This window comes from Heliangelus exortis, chromosome 2 (genome assembly GCF_036169615.1).
Source record: "Heliangelus exortis chromosome 2, bHelExo1.hap1, whole genome shotgun sequence".
Taxonomy (NCBI): domain Eukaryota; kingdom Metazoa; phylum Chordata; class Aves; order Apodiformes; family Trochilidae; genus Heliangelus; species Heliangelus exortis.
The window spans coordinates 139,725,898-139,747,254 of record NC_092423.1 but is presented as its reverse complement, the minus strand read 5'-3'; the positions used below and the strand labels follow the sequence as shown (position 1 = coordinate 139,747,254).

The following is a 21,357-nucleotide window of genomic DNA, read 5'->3' as shown; positions in this document are numbered from 1 at the left end:
GAGTAATGTGACTGTTTCCATTTGACTCCATACCATGTTAACTTTGAAACTTAATGAGGGCAATATATGCTGGTGTGACTAACACATCATGTTTTTTGATTGTAAGATTATTTCTTGCTGGCTGTGGTCTCTTGAACTGCCTTTAATATTTTCTCCAGAAACCCCATGTTTCTCTCCGTCTTCTACCAAATACAGTATTGTTGTTAATACTCAACAAAGTAAGCTCAAAAATAATTGAACATAAAGCTAAGTGATTTAGATAACTGGTGTCATTGAGTTAAATGTAAGAGTGGATAATACGCATCCCATTTATGCAGTGCTTAAATGTACATCTTCAGCCTCCTGACAAGGGAAGTCCAAGTCTTCCCATGCAAAATAAGGGTTGAGTAGTACGTGATGTGTATGATGTCAGAGTTTTGTGGAAAGTCCAGCATGGGAATTGCACTTGGCCATTGTGCTGTAGGTTTGGGGTTCCATGCTTTGTGATCAGATAAAGAATCATAAAGCTGGAAAAAAGTCTGCCCATCCTATCCTTAAGTTCTGGTCCATTGTCACTGCCCTGGTATTTCCTGTGATACATCACTGACTATGAGATGCTTTATAATTTGTTACATTCTTATGCAAGATATTTCTCAAAGCAATCAAGGTTTATAAAAGAAAATAAACCATCTATGTCCCCTTGGAGGAGTAGTTTTGTGTGCTGAATTTGAATGCTGTGCCATTTCTCTTTGAACACAGCATACTTTTTGTAGCTCCCTGTGGGAAGAAAGTATTTGATCTGAACTAATTTCTGGCAACTGAAAAATGAGATGCTGTAATGTGCTGTTAATTTTAATATTTCTTGTAGTGCAAAGCAAATCAGTGCAGATAATTTTTGGGAGAGCCTTTTGTGGATGGGTTTCAAAAGATCTTGCCTTCTCATGCAGAGCAGGTTCTCTTCAATTCTGTATTTTTTTCTGAGTCTTAATTTTATATTCCTTTTAGTCACTATCTTGAAGGAAAAAGGAAAACAAGAAAACACCTCTGAAAACATTGAAATTGTCCATGTATGTAGTTCATCACTTGCTTGATGTCTGTTCTTTTCCTTTTTGCACATTCTTTATTTGTTTTGCCTCTTCTGCCAGCATGTGTTTTGGCAGGGCAGATGCTTACTGTGTGTGTAGGCACCAAGCATCCTGGGAGTGGGCATGAGGGAGGATGAGTAAAGAGCAGTTGAACCAACACACTTTGCCTGTGACTTAGTAAATCCTCCCACTTAGTATAAACTAAATTTTTATGGGTCTACTGCAGATTACTAATTGGTCTCTTGCATCCTTCGTATTAGGGACATGCAGGTATGATAAGGGACTGCAAACATTGTCCCATTGGTGGACAAAAACATTGTTCCTGAAGGAAGAGTGAAATTTTAGAAAAGGTTAGAAAGTCTTTTAAGTTCATATGCCTCATTTTTAACCTTTTACCTGAAAACTCAATAGAAATCAACCTTTTGCATTTGACAGCAACCTCTGTTTTAATTGTATAAAGGAGGTGAACCCTTGCCTTTTTTCCATTGCTTGAGATTGCTCTCCTTGCATGAGAAGGTGGTGTGCCTTTGCCTTCAGCTAGGCAAAGCTCTTGGTCAAAGCAGAAGAAAAAGACACAAACACCTGGTCATGAGAAACATCTATGTTTTTGTACCTTCTTATCTCCTGTTAGGAAGTGAGCAGTGAAAACCAGCATTTTAATCTTGTTATGTTGGAAGATGGAGCCAGGGGTAGTCACATCAAGGATTAAGAGCCATTTGTTAAGGGGGCCTGATTTGCTTGCAAGTCATGGCCTTGTGCTGTTCACACAAATAATATAAACTGAGTGGAAAAATATTTGTTGGAACAAATAGAAATGCTGAGACAGTTACTACAGCAAGTACAGCTGCAAGCCCTCTGCATTTGTGTTAATCCAAGGCACAGCCTGCATGTATCAGAGAATCTGCTCAAATTTCTTTTACCCTGACATGTCATAATATGACAGCTCTTCTGCAGCTGGGCTTTATGTGAAGCTTGGGACCTCTGTAGAGGTTGTAAATGTTCAGTGATTTTAAGGTCTAGTTTCAATCCAGCTGTTAAGGATGAGAACTATTGCAAAGAAACAGCAATGTTCCATGTCAAACAGGCAGGTACCAGACTTGGAGAGGAAAGGGCATCTCTGTCCTACCTTTCCTGTGCATTCTGTGTTGCACTGGCATGTCTCTTGCATGATGGTATTTGGGGCAACTGATTCATTCCAAACCTAGCAAGTCAACATCTCCTCCTCCCCCTCCCCAAAAAAGCGTGAAATGAGTTCATTTCCGTTCTATGCAGCTTTTGTTCTCAATTTTTTTTCTTAAAGGTTTTACCACTAAGGTATTTTGGGACGTGGCTGCACTGATTTCCTAGCCTTTCTGCCTCCCAAAACCTAATTGCTGAAATGGTTGGTTTGCATACACTGAAATTCCTTGCCTTTTTCTTAACAGCAGCAATGTCTTTCTGTAAACACCTCGGAGGGGGAGGGATTGTTGTGAGCTGAATGATGGTGCAGGAAAGAGCTGTCACATGCCTGCTTAAATATGGGGGTTTATGCAACAGGGCATGGCCGGGAACTTACCCACAATTTATTTTTTAGGTACACATTCTTTCTTGATCCAAATACTCTCGTGTGAGTGTTACCAATTCATACAACTGCTGAGCATTTGCTGCAGAAGTGTTTATGAGGCTGGTGTATTCTGTGGCATACCCAGGGCAAGGGTTTTCTGTGTCTTGCAGAAGTACTCCTTTTGGATCTGGCAGGATGCCAAGGGCTGCATAATGGGGTTTGAGAGGTTGTAAGTGTGGAAGGAGTTGTGCAGTGCTGCATGAAACACAATTGACTGAACAAATGTTGGAGGACAAGAAGTCTGTGTAATTACAGGCTCAGCACTGGTTAATACCTAACAGAGGGTGATATTCAGGAGTTTGCTTCTTCCTTCCTCAGTTTTGAGTATGCATAAGCTGTACCAAAATCCTTGATAGAAAATACCTAACCCCCCCCCCTTTTTTTTTTTTTTTTGCTATGATTTTTTTTCAAAGTACAGAAGTTGTTAAAGTTGGAGTATTCTGATGAATCTGTAAATAGCATCTTCTGCTCAACAGCCTGTGTTTTCAGCTTCTGAAAAATTTCTAAGGTTCATAGTTCACTTAAAGACATGGTCTTGAAGATAAGTGAAAAGCATTACATGGCAGAAAACAGAATAGCAGCTGCCTGCAGAAGTTGGTGTTTTGCTTTGTTTTTTTATTTGGTCTACTTCAGAGCACACAAAGGTGGGTACAGAGAGGTGAGAGTTGGTACCACGAAGAGGCTACTATAGAAATGCATTTTCCTCATCAAGTATATCTTCTCCAATTCAAAGTTGTCTGCCTCGATGCTGTAAGGTGCCGAGCACTGCACTGTTCATTGACATCTGTGCTGACCTTTAAGGATGTTTACTGACTCCTTCCTCCTGGGCTGTGAGATAGCTTGAATGCTGAGATGTTTCGAAGGATTGGAGTCAAAATGTCTGGTAGCTTTGTGGTTAAGACCATAGCAGCTTTCATCTTCAAAGTGCTGTGTGACTTAGTTCCAAAGAATGGCTCCCATTTTACAGAAAGGCAAGCTATGGCTGCAGGTTCAGTGACTTCTACTCCTTACCCCCAGGACAAGAAGGAATTGAGTTCATGTAGAGCACAGAGTTAATGAGGGGATGGTTTTTAAGCTTCCAGTATAATAAATGTTTCTACATGCACATATACACCATTTGTTGCTACTACTTTATATTCCTGTTCCCTCCCTGTGATAACCCAGTATTTTGTAGGTGCTGATCTAAAAATAACTGATCATCTCTCAACCCGAGTGTCTTGAACTCCTATTCTATAACTGAAATTACAGGACATTTCACTTTCTTAGTGGAGTAGTCTGACGGGAGCATCTTAACCATAGGCTGGTAGATCATGAAGAATTTGTCTGGCTTGTGAGGTTTTGTGAGTTCTGTATTTTTCACTCTCTGGTCAGCAACCAGAAGTGTTGGGTAGTTCATTTTAATTCTAGAATGCTAGCTGGTGAACAAACATCATTTAACAAATTGCCTTGGATAGTTTTAGAATCACAGAATCATAGAATCAGCTGGGTTGGAAAGTACCTCTGAGATCAAGTCCAACCCTGGATCCACTACCACTGTGGTTATCAGACCATGGCACTGAGTGTCACATTCAGTCTCTTCTTAAAAACCTCCAGGGATGGAGGATGGAGAATCCACCACCTCCATGGGCAGCCCACTCCAATGCCTGATTACTCTCTCTGTAAAGAATTTCTTCCTAATATCTAACCTAAACCTCCCCTGACAGAGATTGTGAAGGAACACTTGCAGGAGTGAAGTTGTGTTGGTGAGTGCAATGCTAGCAATGAGTATGTAACTAGAGACATTTGATTTGTGGTACAAAATGGTTCAGATTTGTTGCTCTTCTGCTTTCTACATAAGCTGCCACCATGCTTCCCATCTGAGCGTGAGGGGTTGTTTTTTCACAGAAGTCATGTGTGCTTTGTAGTGTCTCTGAAGCCCTTTATGCAGTGGATTTATTTGTTTGGATTTTTGTTAATAAAGCTTATTTGTGATGAGATACCACCTAACAAAACTGCTGGTGAGCAAACCTTATGGTTGCTCACTGTCCCTGAGCAAAACAAGTGTCTAACTTGAAGCTTAAAAGTGATTGTTTCTCTTCTCATGAGTGAAATGGAAAGTAGCCTGTGACAAGCATAGTTGCACTTCACTGTCTGCCAAGAGCCAAAGCTCCAAAACCTTTGCTGCCTAGCTGCTGTCAACTGAGATACTTGTCAGTATTTTGGCAGTAGATGCTGCCCCTAGTTGTGTCCTAGGGATTGTTTTGACTGGTTGTGTGATGAAGATAGAGTTGAGATCAAGAAACCAATGCTCAGAAATAAAGGTTTCTCCCTAGCTGGCAAGTAGTGATGAGAGCCTGGTGGTGTTGGTGGCATTACCAACAAGGGGTTGTAGGCTTGAGGCTGTCCTGTATAGACATTAACTTTAATTGAGCACCTCCTGATTTATTAATTGTCGTTGTTTTGATCCAGCCAAAATACTGTGGGTTTATTAAATAGCTCTGAGTATGCACAGTGACCACTTAATGATTGAGTGGATGAAAGGCAGTATTGATGAGTCTCTGAGGAGAAATCTGCTTTTCAGATTGCAAACTTGTTTAGACCTGCAGGGAAGAATGTGGAACTAAATGCTTCCTCTGGAAGACTACTTGATGTTTAACTTTGTAAATGTAGCATGGGATATAAGGTCTCTAGAAGCTGTGGCTCATTGTTTTTTCCTTCCCCTCTCCCTCTTCTGAAAAACTTCCTGTGTTTAGAGAGGGAGAGACTATGTTTATGCATGATGTATTTTCTCACTGTGTAACTTCTGTTTGCTAATTACCCCATCTTAGACTTAAACCATGAAGTGGCTGCTTCAGAGATGAGTTTCTTCATCTTAGGAAGTGTGAAACTGGGCTGTGGACAGTACAGGTTTGATGTGGTCCTTATTGATGTAGTAAAGAGGCCCAATGGGTTGGGCTGTAAGCCATGATGCCATGCGGCAACCAAGGGGGATGAGTTTTTAGAGAGTCTCACTCTACAAATTGCAGTCACAAACATGGGATAACTGCTCCACTGGGGTGATGTTTAAATATGGGTTAGTGTAGTTCAGGCTTTCTTATAATACAAAATAAACACTCTAGCTCTCTAGCAACAAAATGGTACCAGACCTAGGTTCCCTCCCCCTTCAAATGGTTAGTGAGGTCTAATAAATACCTGTGTTCTTGGTGAGAATTGCTGCATTTCAGTGCTTGGAGTAATGGACAATGTTTAGAGTTCTTCAGATGGTTTGGGGAATGTAGAGGTAATTGATACATATATGCTTTTTCCCCACTAGGGTTATTACCCTTGTATGGATTTTTCTGATAGGATTTGAGCCTTGACTTTCTCAGGATGTTACACCATTATATGTTATTTCTCCTTTTCCTAGTGCTTTGTTTATACTGAAAACCAAACAGATTTGAAAATACTAAATTAGTGGGTTTTGCTATGCATAGAAGAAATACCTGCTTGGTTGTGATAATGTATTACCTTGTGAAAGCAAAGCTTGGCATGCCTATTTATACTGTGCATGCTGAGGGAAACTCATTTATACTCCTGGTGTTACCTAAACAAGCGGCAGATATAGTGGAAAAAAATGTATGGAGACAAGACTTTGATTTTAATTACCTCTGCTTTCCTTCCTCAAGGGTAGTTACAGGTTAAATGACAATCTATCTTAGACATGCTTATACTTTCACTTGCATGTGCTATAATCTCTCAAACTCTGAGTTTGTACCTGTCTCATCTTCCATTCAGAAATGTGTGTGTTCACCTCTTGCAGAGAAATCTCGTGAAGTTAATGTATTCTCTTTTGCTATTGATGACTTTTTATTCCTGGCCCAGCAAGCATTCTGCATGAGTTGAGAGTCCCTTTTGCTGCTGGAGCTAGGCTTGAACTTTCCCTGTGCATGGCAAGACCTTCAGCTTAGAAAGACAAAAGTGACTTTGCAAGTCAGGTAGCTCCTTTCCCTGCCTTGTGGGAGTATCAGACTTTCCTAGAAGGCCTCTGTATAAATGTGTTTCTTTTCCTTAAATGAAAGGAAGCTCCTTGACCTTTCAGAGTTGCCTGTTAACTGATCTTACAGTTGGATCGATTGTCCAACCTGGAACTTCTCTACTGCAAGTAAAACTGATTGTTTTCCATTCTTGCACTGCTGGAAAACAGCCAATGGACAACAGCAGTCTATGGGATGCTCTTGAAATTGGAATTGGGACTTTGTTGATTCACTTCTGCTTTTGTATTAAAGAAAAGAAATAGGGGGTACATACAAAGGGTAGATTTAGATTGGACATAAGGAAGAATTATTGTTATAATGGGGGGGGTAAGACAGTGAAACAGGTTGCCTGGAGAAGCTGTGGATGCTTCATCATGGGAAGTATTCATGGTCAGTTTTGATGGGACTTAGAGCAGCCTCATCTATTGAAAAATTTCCCACCTTATGGCATGGGTTGGACTAGATGACCTTTAGAGGTCCTTTTCAATGCAAACCATTCTTGGATTCTGTGTATTTGAAAGAAGATAAATTGAACCAAAGAAGTAATTGAACAGGTGTTGTATATACCTCAGTCTTCATAAAGGGTGAAGTCTGTCTCACTAGCAAAATGCAAGTTGCAGTCTGCTGAAAGACTGAGACTGTCTTGGTGAGTGATTGGGAAATAGATGCAGCTTAGAAACCTCCATGAGACAGGCTCTTGAATTTTTAATTTTTTTTTTTTTACCTAGAAAGAGACAAAGCCAACAGGCAGAATTTTTTGGATGGTGAAGAGCAATTATGAGCTTTGTGTAAGATGATGTTCATTCTCTGCTCACCTGTGTGTTGCAGGAGCTTTTGTGGTTTATTAAAGGACTAGGCAATCCTATTCATGAGTCAGACTTGGTTAAATTCTGTGGATTGTACAGAGGAATGCATTAGTGTTTGTAACTTATGCATTAGAGCTTTTGTAACTCTTGCAGTTGTGGCTTTCCTAGTGCCCTTTTCCCTGGTTGACTACTGATTCTTCTAGAAAAGGGGGAAAACTTAAGTGCCAGATGTTAGCTGAGAAGGTAAACTGACTGTCAACCATCACATCTTCCCATGTGGCCAGAACCCCTGCTTTTGTCTTGAATTTTTTTTTTTTTTTTTTTTTTTTTTTTTTGGTGTCCCTTTCTCCTCCACTTTTTCCTGGTTTTGCCTGTTGAAGGCCCCTTGCAAAAGTGATAATCCCTATGTACAAGGCATACTTCTGCTGGCTGTTATTTGTGTGTAACATCTGTGTCTTTGTGTGGTGTCTAGCACAATACAGTCTCTGCAACTTGGAGGCAGTGTAGTCAATGCCACAGAAACGAGACATTCATAATAATCCTTGTGATTCTGAAAGCTGATAAAAATGCATAAAGAATCTTTTGTTTTCAGCATAATTTAGTTTGGGAGGGGTGCTGACATGTGCAGGAGCAAAGTTACAATTTTTGTTCCAAAGATAGATGTATGGCATTTGGATGTGTTACTAGGGTGTGAAGTGCAGAAAGTGATGTATGTTTGGGACTCAGCTTCTTAGCTGGGCATAGCTGAATATACTGAGGTGGAGAAGTCCTACCTCCTCTAGCCTGTGTAGTGGTTTTTGGGTTTTTTCATTTTACAGAAGTCTGCAGATAGTCACTGTTCAGTATTCTTCTGGAAGGCATATAGCTCTTGCTTTTGATAACTGGCAAGACAAAACCAAGACACTGCCCTTTTCTCTCCTTTGTCTTTAGCTGGAACAACCAAAATTGGATTCTGGATTTGCTTTACTGTAGAGCAGCTCTGTCTCTCTCCCTCTGCCCCAAAATTTTAGCTAGGTTTTTTTCTGTGAACAAGATACCGAACTGTTTCGACTGCCTTTGTGTTCCAGCAAGAGCTGTTAATGGGGCTGAGAAACCTTCCTGATTATTGAAAGCACTCAGAAGAACACTATCAGGGTTTTTTAGATGTGATGCATCTTGTCTGAGAGAGTTGTGGTGCATGGAAATAAATTCTTAAAGGAAGTAAGTGTCTTTTCTTGTAATGGAAAAAGTAGAATCATAACTTCTTAGCAGAAGGAGTGACAGAACAGTTTTAAACTGTCAGGACTGCTGATACTTAAGTTGTAATCTGAAATAAATATAACAATCTAGGTTCCTATTCTTGCTGCTAAGTGCAATCAATAACAATTTCAGTAAATGTATTCTTTGCCACAAGTCTATCCTCCCTTTATTGAGAAATCATTGAATTTCTCATCTGGGTCTCTTCTCACTGGTACTTCAGGATTGCTGTCCTGAAAGGAAGGGAAAAGTAAATCTCCTGTAGAGTTGTGTTTCTGTAGGGTGGCTGTGCTGGTTCACACAGAAAAAAGGGGTTCCTCATCCATCCAGGGTTTAAGTACTCCTTCCATAGCTGCCTGTCAGTGAGTATTGCCTGCTCTTCCCTGGTGTGATGGGTGGATGCTGTCATGCTGCCAGGCACCCACCCAGCTGCTCACACACTCCTACGTAACTGTATGGGAGACAAAATAAGATGGGCTGAGACAAAGACAAGGAAATAACCACTTACTGTCATGAACAAACAAGTCTCCACTGGGGAAGATGAAATTTAATGCCAATAAAATAGCTTTAAAATAGAGGAAGACTGACAAAAATCACAACATCTGCCCATGCTGATGGATCTGGGTTTCAGATGGCATTTCACAAATGAAGAAGTGCCCCTCTCCTTCCCACCCCAGTGGCAGACAGAGGACCTGTCCTCAGGAGCCATGGCTGTGGCTGGACACGGGTGGGTCTGGGTGTTGGTGTCTGGCACTTGCAGGTGCTTTGCCAGCTCAGCTGGTGCCTTTCACTCACTGCAGTGCCTGTCCCTGGGGGAAAGTTGTTTCATGTCCCTAATTGCAGACCTGCTGCATGGGTGACAGGCACGAGGCACCATTTTGTTTTTCAGCCCTGAGGTGGAAAGGTGTTTCCCTGCCTGTGTTCAGTGTAGATTAGCTGGAGCTGGGCCCTGAGATCAAGTGACTAATCATCTATAGAATGACTACTTAAGCAACAGGGGAGGATAATGTCATGTTACGGCTTACCAGGGACATACCTCAACTGGCGGGCAAGCAGCTGAGGGCTGGGCCCAGCTGAGCGGCTCGAGGGGACCTGGCGCCATGAAGTGCCCTATGGGAATGGTGAAACACCCGTGTGTCGTGTTTCTTCATCCAATGGTGAAGAAATAATTTGGCACAAAGTTGTTTTTGGGGAAATAATCTCTCAATTAAACCATTAACAATTTTCAAGAAACCTTTTAAATGAAGCCACACCATTACTAATTCCTCCTTTAACCTGTGAGGAGCTAAAACGAGGATTTGTGACCCAGATTCCTGTAGTGGTTCTGCTCTGAGCAGGGCTGGAGGAGGCTTGCTGCTTTTACAGATAAAGCCAGGGCTTGAGTAACCCTGACATTTAAAGGGGAAAAAATTGATTTCCTTTATCAGCTGGTTGAAATTTGAAATGGCAGGAGCAGAGGAAGCTCTGGGAGGCACAACATTGAAAAATACTGTGTTATTACTCTTCAAAAAGTTGCTTTACGTAACAAAAGCACTTCTTGGACAAAGACATTGGGCTCCACTGGCTGCTTCTTTGTGTTTGAAATGAGAAGGTAAGATGTATTGAATCAGGTTGAAGTTTTATGGTTCTTTTAGTGTGTGGTTTCTGCCACCATTGAACATTTCTCCTGGCAGCCCCTTTGACAAAAAGCAGGAACTGTTCTTGCAAAGCTGGAGGTGAAACCTGGGGTGAGAACGGGGCTGCTCTGCTCAGGGTGGCACACAGAGGGGTCTTGAAGAAGGAGCTGCTCACTGTGGTGTTTCAGCTTTGCAGTACACACAGCATTAGTGTGATTGCTGTGTCATCTCCTTGGTTCGTCCTCACAAGCATGGCTAAATGGCTTCCTTGCTTCCCAGGTGTTGGAATGGGATAAAATCCTAGATTTAGGTCCTGTAAGTGGTAGGCATTATGAATTTCTGCTCTAGGTAGGAATTGATGGGGTTTGCGTTTCAGCAGGAATATGGTGGTCAAAGTGGTGTTGGTTTTTTTGTTTGGTTTGGGTTTTTTTGTTTTGTTTTGGTTTTTTGTTTTTTGGGTTTTTTTAAAAAGCTTAAAGGGATGAAAATTTGTGTGTTGTGTGCAAGACTTGAGAGATGAGCTTGTGAGAGAAAGGTGAAAGCAAATTCTACTGGAACACAAGTAGAATAAACTCTTAATTTTCAGCTTTATTAATTTCTTTATTAGAGAAAATTAAGAGTTGCAGAAAACAGATGATTTCACAAGCTGGCAGGTAACTCGGGAATTCAGATCACTGGAGCAAAACTACTGAAACATTTTGTTTAACAGTAGAGAAACACCCCTAACCAGTCCCCCAAAACCCACCCCAAACCCACCCCCCAGGTTATAAGTTGTTACATAAAAAAAAAAAAAAAAAGCTCTTTTTCTACTATTCAAATTGAGATTGTTAAAGCCTATTTAAGTAGGCTTGGCTTGAAGAGAACAAAATTTTTAAAGACAAGAAATAGTCATGGAAATTCTTGGTGACTATTTCAACTTTGCTTGCTTTGTGGACAGCATGGCCACTGAAAAAAAAACCCAAAACAGTCTGTGTTTTCTTCCTGAGCTGTGTTTTGCTAGGAGTGTCTGGGGCTTACCTGTAAAGCAGCAAAATGCAAGGCTGGTGTCAATCTCCTGTGTGCCATCCAGCATGTTTAGCTGGATAATGCACTGCAGAGATGAAAATATAATCAGGCTGCTCTGGTATCCATTGCTTGCTGGCTTACATTTTGCTCAAGAATCCAGTAAAGCATTGGGCCCTGCTGCTAATTGTCAGGGCTTTCAGGGCTCCTGGCATAAACATGCATAATGCATATATGGCATGCAGATTAACATTAAGAAATGGGATTTTGGTAAGAATAATAGGTTTAAAAAATGGAAATGGGGTGTTTTTTTGGTTTTATTTTGGGTTGGTTTTTTTTCCTCTTTTAAATCAAATGGTGGGCTTCTTTCATTTTTTAAATGTCTAACAGCACAAAGCACTTTATATTCTAGGTCTTGCCACCCAGGTAACTGCTATTTTCCTGTTCCCTTTCTGTATTTCCCACTGCCCCCCTTGTATGTAGGTTTAATGAGGTTTTTATGAACACCTGTTCTACACTGCCTTTTTTGGAGCAAAAAAACCTGCAAGCCTTGCTGAAAAATACATAGACTGCCAGAAGGCTTCTCAGTGAATGTCTGGAAGCTGCCTTGCTGGGGTGTACCAAGGAGCTGGAATTTGGCTGTCAGCTTCTGGGGGAAGGAGCTGTCTCTGCCCTGAGCAAGACATGTCCTCTCATGGCAGTGTTGGCATTTTTTTTTTTACTTTTAGAAAGCAGAGCAGTTTATCAGGGTGGATTGAGTTTGCTACAAGCAACTGTACTTGCATGCAACCACTTCCAGTCAGAGCTGGGGTAATGTTAGCCTTGAGGATCTGCCTTATCTGGGCTTTATTATATCATTGCTCTGGTAACAGAAAATCTTATGCCTTTATTAAAGGCAGCAGAGATATTTTATTTTACTCTCTAGACTCCAATCAAAGGAAATTTTGAGGTTTCTTTCTACCACAGTCTTTGCTGCTAACAGAAAATTTGCACTTCCTCTGCAGAGAGAAAGTTAACCTTTTATTTTTTGTTTGTTTGTTTTTTCTAAAAAGGATGAGTTTTAGAATTTCTGCAACCCTAACAATCAGCACTTCTTGTTTGGTTTGTTTGGTTTTTTTTAACTTTGGAAGGTAAAGGTCAAAACTTGCAAGAATGCCTGGTGTTCATACTCTAAATGAAAACCTGGGCTTTTAACACAATTTTAAAGAATGCCAGTAAAGGTTACAGGAAAACTGAAGTCAAGAAGAATTAAACCACCTAAAAAACTGCAAACACTCAATGCCACACTGTTTTATCAGCTTCAGCTCAGAAATCAGCTCCAGGGTCATTTGGGACTGTTTTCAAAGCAGGTCTTGCAGTTATAGGGCAGCTGTTGGGAAAGTTTTTTATCTTAGTGGCAACTGTGGTGGTGATTGCTGAGTTAACTTCTGAGGTGGTCTCATGGGTAACTCAGACCTTTAAGGTTTTTAAAATAATTTATTTTTTATATAAAAAAAAAAGCAAATGGGAATTTGGGAATGACACTGGTTTGGGGAGTTTCTCTGTACATTTTGTTGTGATAGTGCTCTACTTCCAATAGGTTTTGTTTTGCTGCATCCATTTGAAGTGAGGTGTTTCTTTTCTCTGCTTCTGTTGAAATCCCTCTTTTCCCCTAGTGTCTCTATTTGGAAAATCTTTAAAGCCTTCTCAGAGATTCTACTGTTCTATCTGGATTCAGAACCAGTTGGCATCCATCTGCTTGAGACTGGTGTCTTAAGAATGTGAGGGAGAACTTGCTGGGAAAATATGTTTTGGTGTTAGTGGAGTAGCATTTAGTAAAGTTTTAGTTATTATTTTATTTCTAGTTACATTTGATTTGTAGTACCAAAACCAGAATGCTCAAATTAAACATTCATTATTGTGTTTTGTTTCTCTTGCAGGGAAGTTACCCAGTGTGGGAAGACTTTATAAATAAAGCTGGGAAACTGCAGTCTCAGCTTCGGTAAGTTTTGTGTTACAGTCAAGATCCCCTGCAATTCCTTGTATGTGCAAACATTAAGATGAAATGCAGCTTGTGTCAGGATAATTTACTAAGCATGTCCTGGTGCTTATTTCATAGTCAATACCCATGTATATAATTTTCGCATGCTCCTACTACTGTTTTAATGTATTGAGGAAAATATATAATCTACCACCTGCTGTACATCATAAACAGGAGCTAAATTTCATGGCTTCTGGTGGCAAATTGGAAAGAGAATATATTGTTTAGTGAACACACATGTGGAGTTAGCCCTATATTGTCCTCTTATTAGTGTACAGTGCAGCAGGTTTATATTAGAAGAGGGCTCAAAATATTAGTCTTTCTATGCTGGGGCATTTTTCAGTTCCTTTTAAAACTCTAATTATTTGTGAGTGCTTTGCAAATGGCATTCTGAATTACGTAAGTGTCACATCTAGGGCACGCAGACCAATTCTGCAATCTATAGAATTCATTCACTTGTAAATTCTATTTCTGATAATATGAATCCAGGCTCCATTCTTCAATCTTCTCCCCAAATCACAGTCTCTGCTGTGCTTCCAGAGCATCAGTGCTTGGGTTTTTTTTTGCAGCAATGGTGACAGGTATGGTTATTGCCAGTCTTTTTTGTGCTTCTGCATTGCTTTGTGAACTATTCCTAAAGGAGCTAGGGTTTAGGCTCATTTACCCCAAGGAGCTGGAAAATATGCTCTTCTGCCGTGCCGTGCCCGAAATACCACACTTATGTGTGGTTTTTTTTCTTTTTCCAGCAATCACGTCACATTTAGTGAGTGTGGAAGAACCACAGGGAGTAGAGAAAGAAGATAAATGGAGAATTTTTCTATCCTTTTGTACTCTAAACATAGACCTTCTGGGAAGGCATGAAGGATAGTTTTGTTTATGTCCCAGTCCTGTGGTGTTGCAGTCAATCAATGTAGTGCTTTTCTAGCTACAGGAACGTGCAGACAGGCAATTTGAAAGCCTTTGATTGAGGATTTGCTAGCAAAATGTCAGCCTTTTCTAGCAAATTACTAGCAAATGTGAGCCTGTTGCCCCTGGTTCATCTCTGTGTGTGTTGATAAAAGAAAGCAGATGTCACCTGAGCTGGAGCCAGGTCTTCCTGGATCTTGTTACTGCAGAAATGAAACCTTGTTATTAGCAATGTAATTAATAATTAACAGTGTGGCACACAAATAACAGCATGACCCACAAGTATGGAAGATGAAGAACACAAACACTGTTAAGCAAAATCCCAGAAAAGGTTCCAGGGCTCTGTATTGCTAGCTAGATGTCAGGGATTTCTTGCTCTCCCTTAATATCCTGGGAATATGGACAGTCCTTATGCATTTGCTTGGTCCTCTTAAACCTATTTTTTTGTTTGTGTTTTGTAGCTGGGTTTTTTTGTTTGGTTGGGTTTGGGTTTTTTTTGGTTTGGTGTTCAAATCTTTTGTGCTGTCAGTAGGCCATTTACTACACTGCCAGTTATGTTGTCTGTATCTTGAGCATATTTGGAGTGAGACTTGCATAAAATCTGACCTAATTAAGTAGTCCTGTGGTCTTTCTGGCTGAGGATCAGTTTTCCAGCAGGCCTCCTGGGTTTTTTGAGGGTAGCAAGGAGCTCATGAAACAAAGTGAAGTTAATGGTCTTCCTTCAGGATTTTGGTTGGAGCTGATGCCTGTTACTGTCAGGACAGGAAATCAAGAGTACTGTTAGAAATGCTGTGCAGAAAGAGAACCACAAGGTAACTGTGGAGAGGGCACAGTTGAGCTTTACCTGTGGAGCCCTGGCCTACTTTCACTTAAATTGGGTCAACCAGACTATAAACTGTCACATCTGGTACTGACCTGAGGTGTTCAGGGCTGTAGGGCCTGCTTATGTAGAGCAAGCATTTTCAGAAAGTTGTAACTCACATTTGCTGTCCACTTGAGGAGGTGTGTGGTCTGTATGCGGTCTCCCAGCTTGGAAGGAGATGAAGCTAGTGGGACTGATACTTTGGATTGTGGAGTCTCTGAGATTGCTGGTTTACCACTCAGGAAAAGACCTGCTTGAAGGAGCTCTGGTTCAGGAAGTGGTTTTTATTTGTGTTGTGTATTTTGGGGGTTGTTTTTGGGGTGGGGTTTTTTTTGTGTGTTTTTTGTTTTGGTTTTTTTTTTTTTTTTTTTTTTTTTTGAGAAGGGATTTTTTTTTCCTCCCCTCTCTTTCTCATTTGCCCAAGAATTACAGGCCAGTCTGATTTCCAGGAAATTTCCATTTCCTGAATTTCTCATCTGAGGAGCGCAAGCATCCCTTGAAACAGAAAAGTTTTCAACCGGGATCCTAGACAAAGGGAAGGTCCCTCAGGATTATTCTTAAAACATACATGTTCCCTTGAAATAGCAATGGCTGTAATTTGTACGCTAATGGGTACAGAATAATTTGTGTTAGATTTGTTTTTCATGTTTGACTGGTTAATATTGGTTCATCAGAGAAAATCAGCTAGAAAGGAGATGGCTGTGCTCTTTTGAAATAGCACCTGTCCTGTGCAATTCACAGCACGGAATTAGCGTGGCTGCCCCCAAGTCCATGGTGCTAACACAAAGCGGGGAAGAGATTAAGAAATGAAGGAGGGGAAGGCTAAATTCAGATATAAAAGAAGGTATTTTTTGTGGCCTTTGCAAGTTCACAGTGATATTCTTTAGAAGCCTAAATGTTTTTGGCAATAATTAAATAGGCAGCAATGAGACACTGCTAATGTTTTGTTATCTGTATGCATTTCAGGACTACAGTAGTAGCAGCTGCTGCCTTTTTGGATGCCTTTCAGAAAGTGGCTGACATGGCTACTAATACACGTGGTAAGCAGATGTGTCAATATTGAGTTTAACAGAATGCTGTGTGGTTTATAACATTTGTCGTAATAAAAAAAGTCTTAACTTGTTACATTGACAAGCAGATCTGCAAGACATCTGCTAGATGGACTTGCACTTTGAAAAAGCAGCACGTGAAAAAGGAAGTAATCTTTTCTTTACTGAAAAAAATGCTGGAAACCTGTAATTTAAATGTGTCATCAATCATGTGAACACTTCCTAATTAGCATTTGAATTCTGTGGTGATGAATAATATTTTAGAAAGCAAGATTTACTGAAATCTGTATTCCCTGACACTTCTGTACCTTAAGTACATGTAAAAGGCTTGATATTCAGCTGGTGTAAATAAGCATAAGGTTGCTTAGAGCTCATAGCAGCTGATACTGTGGCCTTCTGGGTCTGCAGATAATGGTGGTAGTAGCTTATGCTTGTATCTTTGAGGAATAATTCTTTTTGTGTGTGTGCATTCTTCCTCTTCTCTAAGTCTGACATTACTGGTCCAAGTTAATTTTCCTGGGCTATGGACTTCTCTGGGTAACAGTCTAAGCTTGCTGGTGAGTATGGAGGCCAATATGGTGCAGCTGGCAACCTTTCAGACTGCTGACTTGAAAAGAAACAAAAGGCTGCTTCTGCCTGTTGTTGGATGCCCAGTGACCAGGGTGTTGTGTGCAGATCTCCCTGCAGCAGTAGGGCATTCCCCATGGTCACTGTGTCTCCAGGCTCTGCTGCTGAAGAACAAATCCAAAGTGTGTTTATCACTGCAGAGTGAGTGGCTTGTGGTCACCTCTAACCTTACAGGTTTTGTTACTTGTTAAAGAAGTGCTAATGTGTCCTTGGCATTTGACTTGGAAAAAAATAAGAAATAGTGCTAACAGGAAGAGCATGCAGTTCCATTACTAGTGTGCAAGCTCATCCAGGCTTTTGTTCCCCTCCATTTCTGGCTGACAGTGCTAGTGGCAGCTGTAGGAACAAGTATCAAGCCATAGAATAGCAAGAGGGAACAATATTTCTTTTCCTTTTTAAAGCTAATATATACATTTTTAGCAAGAAGTTCCTAATTATATATGGATAGCTACTATAAATTAGTCACCTAGTCACATGAAATAATAAACACTCCAGAAAGTGTGATAAACTAAGGATGAGACCCAAGGCAGAACTTGAATTTCTGATGTGTTTCCTTCAAGCATGCTCTCTTCTATTTCTTTTTCCTTTCCCAAATAGAATGCAAAGTAAACCCTACCAAAATCCTTCAAACTTGACTTCTGGTCATGCTGGCAGGCTTATAGAACTTGCACTCAGATACCAGGAACTCTCCTCCTTTCTGACAAAAATGGCTTGTGTGGGTTTTTGAGGGGTATTTTGCACTTTCCCTGTGTTATTTGGACTGTGTCCAACAAGTGTCGAGTCTTGTCTGTTATCTCTTTGAACACATCCTTTACAAAAGGACCTCTGTAAATCCAGGCCTGCCAAATTTGTATAGCTCCTCTGTTCTGTCTTTCTGCCTTCTTTGACTGAAAGGATGGAAGGAAATTTTGTTTTTATTTTTAGAAAGTGATGTTCTGGGCAAAGAATCAAAATTCCAAGCTAGTTTGTGGTTCTGATCTGCATCCTAACTCAACTTCTACTCATTCCCATTTGAATAGTTACATATAAGTAGTCTCTTGCCTTGGAGCATCTCTGAGTTTGCATATACAAATCCTTCTAGCTTGGTGTGGACAGGAGTAAAATCCTGGCCCCGCTGAAGATGATGGCAAAACTCCCTGTGACTTAATGAGGCAGTTTCATTAAAATATAACAGTATAAACAATCATACTCAGAAAACAAACTTAGTAATGTGAGGATTGCAATAGATTCCCAGTCATTCTGTTGAGGAGTTATCTAACTTGGAACTTTGTTAAATTTTGCCAGTTGGTTATCCAGCTTATAAAATCGTATATTTGATTGTCTAATCAAACACTTGGCTATGCTTCATGCTGTTGAGAGGGTTCAGAGTTAACAGGTTAACCAAAGTCAGCAAAGTTCACCTTCAGCTTCTGGGGATATGCATAGCCCGTTCTTTGACAAAGGCAGGGAGGGTTAGTGTATGTTAAATCATAAAGCTGCTTTATCATTGCATGAGAAATGCTGCTTCTGAGAACTGTGTATGAAAATGTTGAAGCAGATTCCTGTTCTGGAGGAAAAGGGTTAGTTCCTTCTAGGATGATGTGTTCTGAAGCTGTGTGCTTCATTTTACTTGTAATTTCTTAGAGCTTTACAGAAAGTACCTGTTATTTTTAAGATGCACTGATCCAACAAATGAAAACAGTCAGCAGAAGCACTCTGTGGCTACTCTTTAATCTGTTTGCATCAGTGTTAGCTTTTTTGAAATAAGAAAAAGTGTTTACATAGATGTACATGTCCACACACACACACACAAGAGGAGATGTTTACCTTTGCAGGCACCATGTGTTGAAGTGTAAGAACTTATTTCCATCAACACCAGTTTTTGTTCCAGTTGTTATCTTTCTCTGTGTCATGTGCCATTGCTGCTGTTCTTAAGCACTGGGTTTTCCCTTTTGGTGCTTCTTTCTGTGTTGTTTACTTCCCTCTAATCCTGCAATGGTAACATTGTTAATCCTCACATTGCCCTTTGGAGCTCAAATAGAGGGTACTGGAGCTCAGTCTATGGTAGAATCTCTGATAGGATGAGTCAATAACCTGCACTTTGATGTATTTCCCTCATGTTGTAGCTTTTGAGGTGAGAAGAGCCCTGAAAGTCAAGTCCCTGGAGCTTTGTGGTGACTCGATACATGGATGAATTTCTCAATCAGCTCATTTCAGCTTTTGCTTCTTTCTTTGCTGTCTTCATTTAGATGTGTATCAGCCAAAAATTTAGTCTCTCTCTTTCCCTGAGTTCAGTTCTCCCAATTCAATGCATTATTTCATCTTGACAAGGAAGAACATGGTGAAAGTTCTGGCACATCTCTTGTCAAAAGATTTTGTTTCTGTGGGCCTGATCATCTGAAAAAAGTAATTGGATTGGGCTTGTAACTTGACTTTGTCAAATTACATTGCTAATTCTCTAGTATTTCTAGCTATACAGCAGTCTGTGCTGGTTTATTGCTATTGCCAGAGATTTTTAGAGACCAAATTCCATCAGATGTTTTGACTTTTGAGGTCTGACAAGATGTAAACATCTGTCTAGCAGCTTGTATTATTCATGCTACATTTGTCTGGCATACAGCCTGGCAGAATTCAATAGTCTGCAGTTGGATCTGGTATTATTTCTCAGTATGATTATTAAAGAGAACACTCAAAAAATATTAAGCTAAACACATACTTCAGGATACCTTTAAACTGCAGTGAAGTTTCCTTTTTGGCAGGTGTGTGCTTGTGAGTTTTAGTTTGTGTTTTTCTCATATGGCTTAAGTCTTCCAGTATCTAAAACTTTGAATGTTTGTATCTGCATCAGTTCTAACTGAAGTGTGAAAGAGATTTGAGTTTAAGGGCTGCTTGCCTTGTATTTTGTGCATTATGACCGTATTCTCTTACAAAAACAAGAACTGTGCATCACAAATAGAGACATATATCACATATAAACATACTGAAAATTTAGTTTGAACAGCACGTAAAGGAATGTGTGCAAATTGCTTTGCTTTTTGTATGCTAGTATTCTTGTGCCTCTGCTTCATTTAAATGGCCTTTGTAGATAAGTGCTAGAATTCAGGAACTCAAAAGTAGTTGGAAATAGGAACTATCCTTGTGTTACAAGTAAGATTAATGCAAAGGTGTGCACTCTTCTTCTCTATCTACTTAATGTACCATGAGTGGCTGCCCTGGAAAAAACCTGCTTCAGTCTTGCCTACCTGCACCTTCACAGGTGTAAATTAAAATATATGGAAAGTTGATCTAAAAGCTTTGATTTACCTCGAAGCTTAAAATTGATCTTCAAAGTGAGATTGTTAATGAGGCAGCTGATATCCAGTCTTGTGGGTGTTTTGTTTTTCATTCATATTGAAGAATTTTACATACAGGTAGGTGTGTTTGATATTAGCAGGTTAGTTAAATCACTTCAAGATACGTTTCAGTGTATCAAGTGACTTTCTTGGGCCTGTTGGATTCCATGGATTGTAATGCTGTTTGAAGTTGCCTTGTTTCAACTTGGCACGTGCTACTAAAGGTATGTTTTTCTTGCCTTTGGTAATTTGACATCTGTCATGCTGGTTGGTGCTGTTTTATGTTTTCCATCTCTTTCATTTTACAGGTATCTGAGAGGACTTTTAAAACAATGCTGGGACACTGACGAGTTGCAGGATAAACCAGTTTGAGGGTGCCTGGTGGGCAGAGAGGGTCTGAGGTCAGGGAGGGAAGAGCAGTGGATGTTCAGCCAGCTGCAAAGGGACCCTGAGCAGACCTGGAAGCAAAACTCAACCTGAGTCTGCATAACAAGAGTCAGTTATAGGCTACCAAAACCAGTGTAGCTATTTCAGTGTTAACCCTTTTGAGAAGCAGGATATATCAGCCTAGAAGTGCTGCAAAAAAGTGTCTGTATTTTTTCAGGCCCTGTTAAACTCTGTCAACATGCAGAATTGTCAATATGGTTTAACACTTTTGCTTACAAAATAAAATCTGATTAATATCTGTGGCAGTCTGCCTCAGGTAGCTCTTGTATTGCAATATTCAGTGACTGCTCTTCATGTTTAATAAAGCTGCTTAAAATAGCACCTTTGCTGCAGATCTGTGTTCCTGGGCAGACTCTACATCCATGTTGCTCCAGGTATTGTGTGAGTACACCTTCAGGTAGTCCTTACTCTGGGTGTTCTGTTGTCATCTTAGCCAGGATATAAATGGTATGTATTGAAGTGGTTTTCCAAGGTGACAAGCTGCACAAAGTGTTGCAGTGCTGGAATTAGCATTTGTTATCTCCCAAGTAGGTGTTCTTAGACTTTCTGAGCCAGTATCTCACTCACTGCAAATGAAGGACAGTGTCACCCCAGGGATAAATCTTTTGTGCCACAGTAAAATTTATGGGCAGTTCTGACAAGTGGCTTTTTATTTATTTATTGTCATGAAAAAAAGAAGAAAAAGGGAGCCAAGGGGAGGGGAAAGACTTGACAATCTATAGCAGTAGACCTAAAATCTGTATAGTATTTTGGAAATAAATTCCTATGCTTCTGTCATAGGGGCTGAGGAGCTCTGATGATGATCCGTGCATCATT

General features: G+C 40.3%; 1 protein-coding gene across 23 annotated transcripts in view; it reads left to right on the top strand.

The window, feature by feature from the left end:
- Positions 1–21,357, top strand: part of MTSS1 (MTSS I-BAR domain containing 1) — a 122,133-nt gene that overhangs the window by 3,417 nt on the left and 97,359 nt on the right. For 22 of the 23 annotated variants that reach the window (XM_071738344.1, XM_071738349.1, XM_071738338.1 and 19 more), the window contains exons 2-3: positions 13,239–13,300; positions 16,074–16,147. In XM_071738344.1, the coding sequence (XP_071594445.1) occupies positions 13,239–13,300; positions 16,074–16,147 (136 nt within the window). The remainder of the gene's footprint in view (positions 1–13,238; positions 13,301–16,073; positions 16,148–21,357) is intronic. The other variant, XM_071738350.1, reaches the window with a different exon arrangement.